Source organism: Sander vitreus, chromosome 12, assembly GCF_031162955.1.
Source record: "Sander vitreus isolate 19-12246 chromosome 12, sanVit1, whole genome shotgun sequence".
Classification (NCBI taxonomy): domain Eukaryota; kingdom Metazoa; phylum Chordata; class Actinopteri; order Perciformes; family Percidae; genus Sander; species Sander vitreus.
The window spans coordinates 22043967-22059350 of NC_135866.1; the positions used below are offsets into that span (position 1 = coordinate 22043967).

Consider the following 15384-nt stretch of genomic DNA (forward strand, 5'->3'; position numbering starts at 1 on the left):
GCGTAATTAAAGATCAAAGGTATGCCAGATTTGCCAGAAAATACTGCAAATCATATGCACTTGCTAAACCATCATAGATATTATATAAGCTATATTGAGTTGTATATTGGTATATTGTTAGAGTTATGCATTTTCCAGAGATCAGGCATTAAAGGGACACTCCAGCTAGTGCAACATGGCAGGCTTGCTTGGTTCTTTCGGGAAATGATTGTAAAGATTTATAAAGAATATGTATACAGCATTTACTGTCTAACTGGGACGTTTTGGGACCGATTGGCAGGGATTTGCTATGGACAAAATACACACTGCGATACACTGGTAAGAGCTAATTACATTTATGTAAGAGAGAGAGAGAGAGAATGTCACTTATATAGGATGCCTTTTCAGCGAGGAGTGTGTTTTCCCAACTCTGAAACAGCTGGACGTCCAAGCAATACAGCCTAAAAACAACAGCCCATCTATGCTGTTTCACAGCAACGTCAAGCCCATCCTGTTGTACGGTTCTAAAGGCTATAGGTGTGGAGCTGCGGACCCTCCCTGCCATCTTTTTCAAATGTCATGCCCCCAGTTTGTAACCCGGGCTTTCAGTGGAAAATATGAAGTTCCAAGTCTAAGTAGAGATAACCCTGGGAATGTCATTGGACACTGAAAAGCCCTTTCGGAGACACACAGGACATTTCACAACTGTGTTTATTGTTACACTGTGTAGTTCTGCCCATGACTAGTAAACTGATTTTGATGTGGTAAATTGATTGAATTCCCTCTAAGATTTTTCTTAATTTGACTTTCAGATGTCAAAAATGATCCAAATAATGTTATATATCCAGATCAATCCCTACAACAGGTTGTTTTCCAGTCTGATTGTTATTCATGTGGCAGCATAGCAATGTCACATTTAAATTCAGATCAATAACTTTGTTGTCTTTTCAGAGTAATAATACAATTAATAAATACTTTAAATCATTTTATAACTGAAAAGATTGCTGTCATTGTCAAAGTTTAGTGAACTTAAGTCAAAGTAAATTTATTTTATTTTATTTACTGAGAATAAAAAAGCTGAGATATTTGCCTGAAGTATCTTTCCACTGACTGTTTTATTAAAGAATGGAAAGATATTGCAATATTCCCTTTTTAATAAAAAGTGTTTACGGTCAATGTGCAAGTATTGAGAACAACTGACTATTTTATTAAGCTAAGTTCTTGTATTATTTATGTGGTTTTCATATAACAAAAAGGTCCAGCAATACATTTCCCATAAATAGTGCTGCTCAGCTTTTATCTGGATCTGTGTGTTCAGTGTGAGTCTTGTAAGTGTACAGTACAAAAAGAAATAGCCAATGAACTTGAATTGAAACATACATTTTTTTGTTGGATGCTTTCATACCAAATTCCTTGCAGTGGCATAGTTGTATATACAGTCTATGAGTGGCATGCATGTTTTGCATGAGTGGGGCCATTTGGAAAGCAACCCCTTAGTGTCCAAGTCATGGCAGTGTATAGGATCACTCCAGATGGAAATAGGCTTTAAAGAATACGGTACTTTATGTTCATTCACAATTTGTGCTCTGTTATGTGTGGTCCTTGCAGCCCCCAGAGGAGAAAAGCCTTTTTGAATATCTACTTTTTTAAAGCTATATAGTAAAGCTTGCTTCATTAATTTGAGAGTTTTCTTTACATTTGTTTGACCTTTTGTTTTTAAATGCAGCTTTGAATATAAACATAAATGGTCTCTTTGATGATGAAAAACATTCTTAAATACACAAATGCATTGCCATTAGGTGTACAGATGCAGTAAGTCTCGAAACCCTTCAACTCATCTTTAGCTGTAGAGCTTCAAACTCCCAGAGGAGAGATGGAGAGCCTCTGGCAGGACAAAATAGAAAGAGGAGAGTGAAACAGGAAAAGACAGAGCAGAACAGGTTATTTTCTATCTCCTCTGCTCCTCAAGTCACCTTTTTTTCCTGCTAGAGATAAGGCAAGTAAAAAAAAACAGGTCTTGCTTATCCTGACAAATACAGAATGACATATCTTAGAAAAAAAAACAAATCCATCATTTTACTTTATCCTAAGCATCCATTACTGCTAACATTCTACACAGGCTTTTGCAGTGTCTTGTTCAGTTGGATCTCCCTTTCCTTACATGAAGTATTTATACTGACTGTATACTTCTGAAGCTTAAATCCTTCTTTCTCCACAATGTGCCAGAGACGATAAGGATTGTGAAAAGACACATAGTAAGGCAGGCACAAATATTTCATTTATGTCCCTTTTTTTAACCCCATACAGTCATACAGTCCGAGACTGCAGTGCATGGTTTCTTGCAGCGGGGCAGTGAGGGGCCACAGTAATTAGATTAACAGAATAGAAGGACTCACACATCTCTATCAACAGTAGCTGAGCTGCAGCTAAAAATAATGGTGTTGCTGATTTTTCTTTGTCAGATTGTGCTTTCCGTGTCTGCATAAAGGTAAATCCACAAATTAGGAGTTTTTAAAGTGTGCGCTGCAATGACAACAGCCAAGGTCAACCAATGTTTTTGCTTTTCAAGCAGCAGATTTAATGTGTAAGGCTGGCAAAAGCAGAGCAGGATATGTAGACAGATGGAGGGATAATTTCTGGCGTGTCTTTCTACCCTCCTCAGAGGAGTTAATTGGCTTCAAGAAAACGGAGACACAGAGACAGGAGTAAGGGTGATGGAAAAGGCAAAATGGAAAACCAGAGAGTTAAAGAGAGATGATGAGGAGATAGCCAAAGATAGAGAGAGATTTGGGAGGGTGTGACTAGCCATGGAAACAGGGAGTGTGGAAAAGAACAGGAAGAGGAAGTGTAGCTGATTGAGGAGAGGAAGCAAGAGGAAAGACAGAGGGGGTAACCCTCCTTGGCTGTCACAGCAGTTTACACTAATTAGCAGAGCTCTGCCTTTGAAGCCCTTCATCTCCAGCAGCACGTTTCACAGGGAGGAGAGAAAACACACACTCTCACACACACACACACACACACACACACACACACACACACACACACACACACACACACACAGACAGACATGCATATGCAAACACACTGCACACAAAGCATGCACAAAGAAAAAAAAAAGATATTACATACTCAGATGCATCTGGTTACAAATCACCCACACTAATCATTCTCAAGTCCTGGTCTAATTACATAAGCAGTGGATCCTTATGTAAGATGCTACCCATACGACTGACTATTCATAATGCATGAAGTCTTGTATTTGGTTCATGGTGACACATCCTACCTTCCTCCACCACCTCGCTGTATCTGGGCAGACCAGGAAAAAAAAGGCCAAGAAGAAGAAGCAGAAGAAGAAGCTCATGTAGCTGAAAAGAATGGATGCTCATCCATATACAGCTCATTTAAACCACAACTCATAGTTAAATGGTCACACTTGTGTTTTGCGAGCATTCCTCATCATCCATCATCAACACATGATTTTAATGCCAAGATAAATCTTTTTTGGGTAACCTAACTTCACTTAAGAACTTAAAGTAAACATTGTGTATATTAACATTAATGACAATGTGTACTGTGAAAGGGGACCCAAAGAGAATTATCACAGGGTTTGCCGCAGCACTTTGCAGCTAAGGCAGCCGCCTAAGCAACACATGCCTGCCGCCTTAACTACGTCGTCAAAAAATAAATAAATAAAAATGTATATGAGCGATATGCACCGTGTTACTCTGTCCTGTTTTCTCCCTTTCATTCCAAACCGTGACCAACACCAGTCTCCCTTCTCTGCAGAACGCATTCAAAAAAATTATAATAAAAAATAATTTGGAAAAAGAATTGGAAAAGAATCAGTTTTTACATGCGGTGGAGACAGAGGAAGCGCTACCCTTGGGGTCGCACACTGCTCGGAATTTGCATTTCCGGTCAGTGCATAACACTAATTAATAATAATATAATATTATTAATAAAACACTGCATTAAGAATAGTGTTTTTCACTGATTGGCCACGGGAAGTGCAACCAAACATCGACACAACTTTAATATCAAATGAACTAGTTTCAACGTATCATTTAGTGAGGACTTTACACCTAAACTTAAAATAGAACTGGCTGCTGGCTCCTAAAGGGTGGGATGACCTCCCCATTGACATCAGGACGGCTGAAGGCCTACACATCTTCCGCTGCACGCTAAAATACATCTATTTCACACAAAAAAGCAGTGGGGGGGGGGCGTTTTAACAAGTGAAACAAGATACAAATTCTTGCATGTTTAAGTGACAAAAAAGATCCTCATAAGCTCATATTATCATAAGCTTATGTCTCTAAGCAACTTAGAATAAAAAAAGGAAGTGAGACATACAGTTTAAAATGATGAATTGCTAGACAATGTCAAACCTCCTCAAGTTTCACTAAACTGCCTTTACAACAAAGCAAAAAACAAAGTAGACAAAAAATAGGCTGTTCTCCATCACGTAGAATAAACAGAAGTTGAAAAACTGCAGTTGTACAAACTGAGCCATTACATAGTAATAAGAAGCGAGACAGTGGTAATACTGTGCTCCGTCACATTACTAGAGTCTGTCTCGTTATTATCTTTCTCTGAGACAGAGCCTCAGGGTGTGTTTGTTCTCAATGGGGAACAAAATGAGCCTTACACTGACTTTCCACAGCCCATTTCCCAAAAAAAATGTTTTTAGCGAAATTTAGAAATGAACCGTTTTTTAATCAGGACTTTGGGACAAAAGGCAATTCTTTTCCTACATTTGAAACAGAGACAAATAACACTGCTGATTCAAGATAGCACTTAATCATTGACAGCAGCTTGGCCAAATATGGTGTGTGAAGAAGAATCATCAGAGGAGGAGAGTAATGAGTGGTAAGCTCTGTAATGATCCTCTGAAAATCTCCTCTCATAGTGCTTCATGTTAAGGTTTAATTTTATTTACAGAACATAAGAACACACATGCAGGAGACACCTTGGGTAATTCAAAGCATTTCCGTGAATGTGGTTTTCTATAGGCAGGCTGGAATGGCCTTGGTAACTAAAAGGCTTTCTCTGCCACCACTGTGATGATAATAAAAAGACACCACACACACCATCTGTCCACACACGTATCTGAAGAGAAGAACTACAGTACTTTAATCAGCACCATCCAGGTTATACCTGACAGCAGCCATGAGAGAGTTGCTTATAAAAATGGAACAATGCAGAGGAAACAGCACAACAGATAAAGACGAACATGGAGATGAACACGTTTCCTCTGTAGTGTGTGTGGGGGGGGAGGGGGGGGAGGCACACAGACAAAGAGCATGGTCAATTATTGATCACATCTTGCTGCAATCCATTACACTGCATTTATTATACATCATATGGCCAAGGACATGCCACGCAAGCCTAAGCAGCCACTCTCCCCTGCTGTAGGGAGAGAGGCTTTCTGCAATACATCACATAAAACTAACGCACTGGCATTGACATGAGCTAGGCAGCGAACGCACAGCTGAGCCCACCCACACACTGACAAAGGCTCATATGCAAATAGCACACAGAAGTTCTTATAGATACAAACATGATGTATGACTGCTGCCAGTTCCATTACAGCGGTCACACAGGTAAAAGCAGTATATCATGGAGAAGACACATACACACACATATCACCATCACCAACCCTCATCATGACAGACAAGCACGCTCGCATGCTAACTGATGTCTGCAGACATTGGACTGCTGTCTGGGGTTTTGGCTTTTCAGCCAATTTACCATGCAATGATGGAAACAATCTCTGTGACTGTGTTCACCACTTGCTCCAGATTGAAATATCTCTTCAACTGTTGAATGGCTTGCCATGAATTTCTGTACGGGCATGCACTGTCCCCAGAGGATAAAGAATCCAGATACTGATGAGCCCCTGACTTTTCCTCTTGCATAACCATAAGGTTGACATTTTTTTATTATTTAGTTTTTATTGAAATGTCTCAACAACTATTGGATGATGAATCCTAATAACTTGATAAAGAACACCTGACTTTTCCTCTAGTGACACCATTATGTTGACAATAGTAACATGTTGCCATGAAATTTGATTCAGACATTCATGTTATCCTCAGGATGAATTGTAATATTAAGTTTAACTTAATTACACAAATAAGAAGTGCTAAAAACAGTATATTTATAATCATACAGCTTTCACTACTGTTGGTGCTTAGAGCAGCCATGTTGGATTGTGATGTCGGGGTTGGTGGGGTTCTCCCAACTTTCCGAGTGGGAAATTTTTACTTCCCAGTTCAACTGGAACGCATTAGCTGAAAGCACGGCTGTGTAGTAGAAAGCATTTTCTGTTATTGCTGATTGAAAGACAACTATAATGTAAAGCAGACTCACTTCCATGCTGGTGACATTACAGCGGTGAGTCCCAGCGAACCAGCCACTGTTGGAGCACTGGTCAATGTCCACATCCTGCAGGTTCACATCCACACGAACCACACCCCTGCCAGAGAGAAAACAAAGGGGGGAAAGAGGAAGTAAATGAGGAGAATAGGAAATGATGATGAGTAGAGTTAGAGGAAATAGTGAGAGGGAAATCACGAGAGAAGATGGTACAAAGACAGAGCGGAATGACAGTGAAGGTTTAGAGAGAGGGAAGAGATAAAAGGGTGGAAATGATAAGGAGGCTAAATTAAATTGGGGTGGGGGTGCGTCAAAAAATTGAATTGGAAGAAAGAAGAGTAGAAGAAGAAAATTGAGGAGAGAATATAAGAAAAGTGAAATAGAAGGGGAAGGAAGGTGAGAAATAATAAAAAAGGATAGAACATGAGAGACATGTAGAAATGAGACATGGGAGAAAGGTGAGAACATTGTACAAAGTTAAGCAAATTGGTGCGAGGGAGAGAAGGGAGGAGGAAGAAATGTAGGCAGAGAAGGCTAGAATAAAAAAAAAGAAATTTAAAATAACAGAAAGAGCAATGCTCGGGGGAAGTAAGGTCAATGGTGGATGAAGCGGGGAAAGGGAGGGTGGTAATAGAGAGGAATGAATGAAATAGATCAAAAGTGGGAAAGACATTAAGAGTGATAGAAGTGAAACAAAGAGTGGGAGATAAAAGTTAAAAAAAACTAAAACAAACAGAAGCAAGGTTGAAATACTTGCACAATAAGGTTATCCTACTTCTTGCCAGACACTACGTATGCACTGAGAGATGTATAAAGATTGTATCATTTTGGTCAACAAAGGACATGCTAATATCAAGGTGTCTCGAGCTTCCGTCTTTTTTAATAAAAAAAAAAAGCTTACTCCCCTCATTCATAAACCTGGTTTTCCTCCTTTAATACTATAAATGCTGGATATCAATACTAATTTAGAAGATGATTCATCAAGTCCTCACTAGACAGCATTTGGATTCTGTTAATGGTGTTAGGTTATGGATGTGTCGGGAGATGGGCATGTGTTACTGTGTTACCGTTGCCCAAAGAGATGACTCTGGAGCTATTCCGATATTTGTGCCAGCTGGCTAAAATCTCTCTGAAATCTCTTCGAAAGGCCGAGCTGTTTTTATTGAAAGGGCTCTAAAAGACCCCCTATACACTACCATTTAGCAGCTAAAAAGCCAGATATTTTACTCATTGATATACTGTAGATGGGTTGGACAAAATCATAAAAGCACCTGTCACATAACACAATACAATTCAACAGCATGAATAATGAAGTAGAATCAACAAGTCTATTAAACAGTTTCAACTAAAATGCAACATTATAACCTTCATTAAGGTAGGATTTATTGCAAGGCTGTTATATTAGACTGCATTCAAGTTTTGGCTAGGGGTACCTAATCATCGACCTAATACATGGGGAACAGAATGCAATTTACTAAAACAGCAGGGCAATGTGGCTTATAGCAAACATAACGTAAACAGTGCATTTATTGGGGACTATTTTCTAGTCCCCACTAGGCGAGTGTTCCCTCATTATTCATTAAAATGAAGGGACATGTTACACAGTGCAACAGTGTGGCTCATTAATGTGTTTTTAATAGTTTTTGGAAACAATGGAGCTCCATCGCACAACAGAATAAGATTTATCAAGCTTTGGAAACACAGGCAATACTTGTTGGAAGGCTCATTCATTGTTGGTTTGTGTTTTTTGATGGGATTTGTTAATAATAAGAGGTATATCACCAGACATATCCTTAAAGGCTTTGTATACGTGGCCAGTGCAGATAGTTTTGGAAGTATCTTTACTTGGTTTGTGTTTCAATATAAACCTTTAACGACAGTTATTACACATGCAGTGTGCACTCTGCCTTGTTCAGCAACACTGCAGACATGTGATGTTTTCCCATCAAAGGTGAGAACGATTCTCGTGTTTTCTGTCTGCTTGTAGGCCCAAACATCTCTGCAGGATGTTGGTGCAGTTCAATACATATGGCCTATGCAGCAGTGAGCTATTACAGATGCACACTGTGAAGTGAATGAGTTTAAATACTGTTCAGGGATGTGACTGCAATATAGCATTAGAGGAAAACTACCTGGGACTTAAACCAGTGGAGCTTCATTCATCTGTTGCCATATAGCCTACTGTATATAGCTATCTCTCACTGTCATACACACACACACACACACACACACACACACACACACACACACACACACACACACACACACACATAAAGCATGCTTAGTCTTCGACCCATTTCCTCGTACAAGCGGAACATTCACATTCCCTCTCTCGACATCTCTCTCACTCTCTACTGTGGTTAGGTGGATTTGTTTGTTGTGTCCATTGCAGTGTCTGATTTACAGATGCCGAAATTGTACTTGTTGCACCTTTAAAGGTGCCGTAGGTAGGATTACGAAGATACGACTTAGCCAAAAAATTTGAACATCAACACCTGCTCAGTCCCTCCCCCCCTTTCTGCTAAAGCCCAAAACAGTCTCCTAAGCCCCTCCCCCCACAAGGGAGAATGAATGCGTGTGCATGAGCAGTGATTGACACGCAGTTAGTCACCCCCCCTGGCCATGATTGGTGCATCTGAACAGGGAGTGGTGGATTTTTGCAAACTGCACTACAGGCTGTAGGTGGTGCCAGAGGAGCCGGATTTATTTTTTTAAATTACCTGCTTCATGTAGTTCTACTGGAACATTAGCCTCGTGAGACCATCCTGATCTCTTGAGACAGAGAAAATTTGGAGCCGTTCATCAAACGACCGACCAATCAGCGTTGGTTTTTAGGTGGGTTTAGGTGTGACGCAACAAGAAGCGACAGTCTAAACAACATGGCAGCTTCCACAGATGAGATGAGCATAGCTATCGCGCAAGTTTTATCCGAATTAGAAAGTATTCCTTCATTGAAAGAAGAGCAAAAAACGGCACTGGAGGCTTTTCTCGGAGGAAAAGATGTTTTTGCTCTTCTCCCGACTGGTTTCGGCAAGAGTTTTATATATCGTTGATCTGATTGGTTGATTTGGCCCGTCTATCACTAACATAGGTGGTGATAGACAGATTGTTTATCCAATCAGCTAACCAGTATTTTCGCCCCTTCCCAAAAGTTCTCCAACGGAAAGTTCCCAGATGGATATGCCGAGCAAATGCGAAGCAATCCATCTGGCGGAGTCAGGTAACTGGAACATAGGGTCAGTTTCAGCAAATATGACAGAAAGTTAGTTTTATAAGTCTTACCTACTGCACCTTTAAGCCAGCTGCAAGTCATCTGTCGCCTAACAGCTGGAAATAGTCACATCACCTTTAACAGTTTTACTGAATGTAAACTAGGGAGACTGCTTTGTTTACATTCGGTAGAACTTTTAAAAGTAACTACCTCATGATTCTGATTCAAATCTGCATCATGTACATTTTGATTCGGTTTACAAAAACTAATGGCCTCTGTTCTGGAGTGGGAAAGCTACCACCAGAGCTATCTGCACTGGTCACAGAGCTTTAAATTTGGCCTTGGAAGGAAAGTGAAACAGGAAAAAAAGATGAGAAAGAGGTTGCTTTTAGGTAGAAAGTAGCAAGACATGGTGTAACTAACTCCATCATCTACACTAGCTCATGCTTTTCTCTTCAGAGCCAACAAGCTTTCTATTTTTAGAAATGTCATCACAGGACTGAGGTGAGTGAAAGAAGTCGCAGAGAAGTTGCAGACCACACTCACATGACAAGAAGTAGAGTGAGGAGAAAAACAGTATGGATTGAGTTTTGTAGTTGCAGCCGATCATTATACTCAATTAAGGAGTCTATCTTTGTAAAAGACACACTCTGGTCTTAAACAACCACTTTATTATGTTCCCTTCTAACTTGGCTCCAACTGCTTATAATATATCTGTTGTTGACAACGTGAAAAACGAGCTCAGTAGCTGTTGTGATATCATTCGTAGCATTTGGGACGCTCTGGGAAAAAAAGTTAGTAAGCGGACCCTTGAGTTTAAACAGTGTCAAACTACTATATCCAAGGTCAAGAATTCATTTTCAATCCTAACTTTAAAGCCGCATACACATGATAGGCGAAAAAAACGCTTTGCGCTGGCCGTTCCATTGATTTCCTATGTGGAGAGCGGCGACACCCAACTATGAGCTGTGCTACCTCTGGCGTCGCGCACCGCATAAAGTTGAAATTATTTCAAGCTCAAAGTTGAAAATTATTTCAACTCAGTTGCCGCTGACCTTTTGAAAGCGCAACCAATGAGATGCTGCCACCCTTGATGACGAATACCTGCGCTGCGCTATGCTCTCTGCGCTATGCTCTCTGCGCACTGCTTTGTAGGGCGCAGAGAGCAAATCGCTTATCATGTGTTGGCGGCTTAAGCCAACACTGGATAAAAGTGCTTAGGATGAAATCAAACAGCTGCGTTCACATGTCAACTGATCCATCTCCATGACAATTGAGCAAACTCTTACCACTGATGAAGAGCATGCAGTTTGACTGAGAGCCCTGGAAAAAGCTACTAGGGTCAAACTTATTACTTTGCATATCAATATACAACACATCCTTTGTGAAAACAGGAAATCAGAAAACTTGGCATTGTTTTACCTTTTAGTCTTAGGGATTTGAAGAATGAGAAAAACATGTTTTTTTTAGAATGCACACCATTTCCACATCTCATTTCTACATCAGCCAACAACAATATAGTCTAATATTGCAAAAGCAGTGTTCAGGATTTTCTTTTCTATATTCCTATGTAACTTCACAAGTGGGATTTGATGCACGAGTAACCGACTTTTCTTCTTCTGTCGAAAATCAGTTGTAAAATGTCACAATCATTTTAACACTCACACTTGGCTAAGTTGTAATAGTTATGGACTAATTATGAATTCATTGAAACTTAAATTAACAGACACTTATGGCAACTGACACAAGCAGATCTTCCATTTCTCTCACCAGTTAAACATCCTTATCACTGCATGTTAATAGTTTCAGACAGGTAATAAGTCATTTTTGGAGACAAATGGGGCTTCAAAGCCAGAAATATGTGAGCTGTTAAAGCAAATTGAAGACTCTCAACTCAAAATGAAAGTGTCTCACTCATACAGTACATAGCTTACATGATGATTCTGATCATATTGATTCTATGGTAACTCCACAGTTACCGCCATAACCGCAGTACAACTCGCAAAATCGTCCATAGCAGCTCCTGGCCAGATCACGAGCTCCATAACCCAAGAGTGACTGTCCCTGGAGCAGGTAGTGATGCAGCACTTTGCTCAGGGACACGTCAGCAGGGTGGATGCCTGCCAACCTGAGGCCCAAATCACTAGCACGACACACTGCTGTGCCACAAAGCAACATTTATGGGTCTTCCACATAAAATGTCACCTACATTTATTCATCATCAGTCGCAGTTAAGGTAGATTTTACTTAGCATTTTGCTGGAGACGCAAGTAGCTAATTTTGTCAAAACAGCTCACATTTAAGAAACTTGTACCAGCAAGTGTTGCATTTGTACTCAGGAAAGTGAACCACATGATTAATCGATTATAAAAAATGGTGCCTTTAACCTTGCCTTGAAATATGAGATCCTTGGGTGATTTTATGCACCTAACATAAGCACACAAATGCCAGCTTACATGTATAGATCCCTTCACCGACAAACACACTGTGTAAAGCTTGCAGTGTTCGTTAGATGGTAAGCTGTAGCAGTAGCGATGCACAGCTGTGCTTTGACAGGCAAGCATATTAAGTGAAAAAGGTCTACCTGTGTCTGTGAAGCCTCTTTTACACCATCTGTTTCTTGCATCAAGGCTGCAAATCATCTGAATCCATATTTACATTCAGTCTCTCAGAGCATTACTGTCAATCAAATGTGGGATACTTAGTTTTGGTTTACTGTTAATGATAACAGTTTGTCTCTTTCACACACACACACACACACACACACACACACACACACACACACACACACACACACACACGATGCAGCTCTTCTTGAAAATTATGTTATTCCTAACATCCCTAACACATCCTCTCACCTGAACTCTGGTGCAGAGTTCCTCTTCAGTCCATAAAAGCCAGCAGACAAGGTGAGCAGCCAATATGGCACAAACGCCCCGTGTTCACACTCCAGGTACGGCGCCGACCACTTGATCTGGTTTTTGTCCAGAAGGTAACTTCCACTCTTGGTGCCCGACGCCTCCTGGACTCTTCTGTGCATGTGTGGTCTCCTCCCGTCCCTAAACTCAGTAAACCAGTCGGACTCCGGGCTCTTGCTCCTCAGACGGTGCGCAGAGCCGGACAAGTCCTGCAGCACCACCTCCTTCTCGGTTCTGGTCGCCTGGAGGAAAACCTGTGGGCCCGGTGTCAGTGCGTCCGCGTGGAAGGTCACCACCGCCCTGTGGATTTTGGGGTCCCCCTCGAGGATACTCTGGACCAGCGCGTGGTACCAGTGGATGTCCATCCGCGGGCTCTGCTCCCGGGACCTGTTGGCCTGCAGGATCATGTTCAGGAAGTTTGTGGCGTGCGCTACAGTGTCCAGGATGCTGTGCAGGGAGTAGTGGGAGGCGACGTGCAGGCCGCCTCGCAGGCTCCTCAGCTCGTACCTCCGCGAACAGTTGACATGCCTCAGCGCTGAGGAATCCCCGGTGTGCAGGAACGCGGTCACCACCCTCGGCAGGTCCTCCTCAATTTTGTGCGCCACCACGGCGCGCTCCGTGGCCGGTACCGAGTAGTAGGTCGGGTGGTGGGGCGGCTCCCTGTTGATGTTTTGGGTGCTGAAGACCGGTGGGTTTTTCTCGTCTCGCTCATTATCCGACCACTCCACATAACCGTAGTTTGATCCCAAAACCAGTCCTGTTTGCAGAAGCAGCGGGACGACCAGGAGAGCCATATCTTTCTGTTTTACAGGCACAAAGAAGAATCCGGGGGCACTTGGCAAAGTGTGGCGAGCATAACCGAAGCCCACTCTCTTTCTTCTGCTTCTTCGTGGGATTAGAAACACTTTGAGAAACACACACCAGAGAATTTCCTGAATTTCATACCCATGATCAAGCTGAAAACGACAGAGCCTTTCCACTTCTCATCCTGTGCATCTTCTGTCCGCGAAAACACAGACTTTCCCTCTCTTCGTCTTCTTCTTCTCCGTTTTCTATCTCATCAGCCTCCAGCCTTCTAACTAATGAAGAAACAACACTGACCCCTCATCAGTCCGCAATCCACATGAAGCGACGTTCTAACCGAGCGCTCACGATCTCTCTTTTCTTTACTCCTTCTCGGAGAAATCCATGTGAGACAGAGGAGTATGATGACAAGGAACGGAGCAAATTGTTCTTGAAGTTCCGTCCCTCCCTATAAAACCCTAATAGGCCATCTAAAGTGTCGCCCACCGGTGTGTGTGGTTGTTTCTAACTGCCAGTCTGCCGGAGGTGGGCGGAGCGTGGGAAAGACTGGAGCTGTCCGGTGCTGAAAGTAGCGCCCGTAGGAAGAAAAGCGAGGGTGGTGGAGGTGGTGAAGGCTTGTCAGTGACGAGGATGGAGGAGATGCCTCGTCACGAGTAGAATAGAATAGTGTGAATGAGGGTGAGACCACCAGAGACAAACATATATATGTTGTACTACTGAATATACAATATACTTTTTCTGTCAACAGTTTATGGCCAAAAGTATGTGGACAGCTAGACATTACACCAATGTATGACTGAAAAACATTTTATGGGTCTCACAGTTTTTCCTCACATTTCCAGAAATAAGACCAAAGTTACCAACTAAGTCCTAAAACTATACAATCATTTACTTCGACACCACGTTTTCCACCAAAATAAAGCTTTGGTTTTAATATAGTATCTCTTGTGTCGTCATGATCGTTAATACTAGAATTCTGCTATGTATCCCCAGTTAAGGGTACTTTGGGGGAGTAATCGAGGGTCTATGAATCAAATTCGGAGTAAGCCACATTTGTGTTTTGAAACTTCAAGATGTTCAAAATACTAATGGAAGTCGATTAAGTAGAAAACACCCTCTTTGTGTCTCTCACACCTTCCATAGTTGGCATATTGCAGACCTACACTGAAGCCTACGTAGCTGCATCTGCTAATGAGAATACTACTGAGACACTCATTCAGTCAGCAGTGCAGAGGATACATTGTATTGCATTGTCCTTCATTACTTGTGATCTGATGGAGAAGCTTGTGTAAACACAGCAGTGATACTGTAAATCCAGCAATATTCAGACCGTCAGAAACCAAAGTATAGTCAATTTCAGCTTAGTTGGTGCGGAAATGACAGTGGCAGGAAGTGGAGGTGTTCTTAAAAGGCATCCATGATCAGAAACGTGTTGTTGTTGTTGTTGTGGTTGTTGTTGTTTGGCTCGTGTAGACTACATGACAAGACTTTTAGACAATATCAATACATATTTGTAGCATATCACAGGGGAATAATGTATAAGTGCTCAGAGTGAAGATTTATAATGCACAGTTCATAAAACTGTATACGACAAAATAACATTATTTGTATGAAACTTTTACCTCAAACCTCACAAACTGCAGGGATCACAAGTGCTGTAGTTCAGGCCTTCCCAAAGCTAAAACATCATGTTGTAGCATTAAGCCTCTCTTTAATGGAACTATAGGGCCTTGGGGACAGAGGTGTCCACTTACTTTTGGCCTTACAGTGTATATGTTATATACATAGACACAGTTAAACAGACATGAGACAAACAAATATAAATGTAGGTGCATGTGAACAAGGGAAGCCAGAGCCTACCTCTCTTACTCATTTACACAGATAAGCAAGGTTGGACATCCCAATCTGTTCTGCCTGTCTGTGTTTAGATACTTCATGAGTCCAAAAGAAAACATGAAAGCATTGCTGTTGTTGTTGTGTGAGTGAGTGTTTGTGTTCATGCTCCGCATCATGCCTAACAATACCACTTAACTGTTCTGAAATCATTGTAAACCACGGCCTCAATGGGCTTATTACTTTAGTATCTGTCTCGGT

The 15384-nt window shown here is 41.4% G+C and overlaps 1 protein-coding gene across 1 annotated transcript in view; it reads right to left on the reverse strand.

Annotated features, from left to right (window-relative positions):
- Positions 1-13689, reverse strand: part of gpr158b (G protein-coupled receptor 158b) — a 57584-nt gene extending 43895 nt beyond the window's left edge. The window contains exons 1-2 of the mRNA XM_078265079.1: positions 12427-13689; positions 6352-6457 (exon numbers count right to left, since the gene is read on the reverse strand). Coding sequence (XP_078121205.1) covers positions 6352-6457; positions 12427-13280 — 960 coding nt within the window. The 5' untranslated portion in view covers positions 13281-13689. The remainder of the gene's footprint in view (positions 1-6351; positions 6458-12426) is intronic.
- Between the last annotated feature and the right edge of the window lie 1695 nt (positions 13690-15384).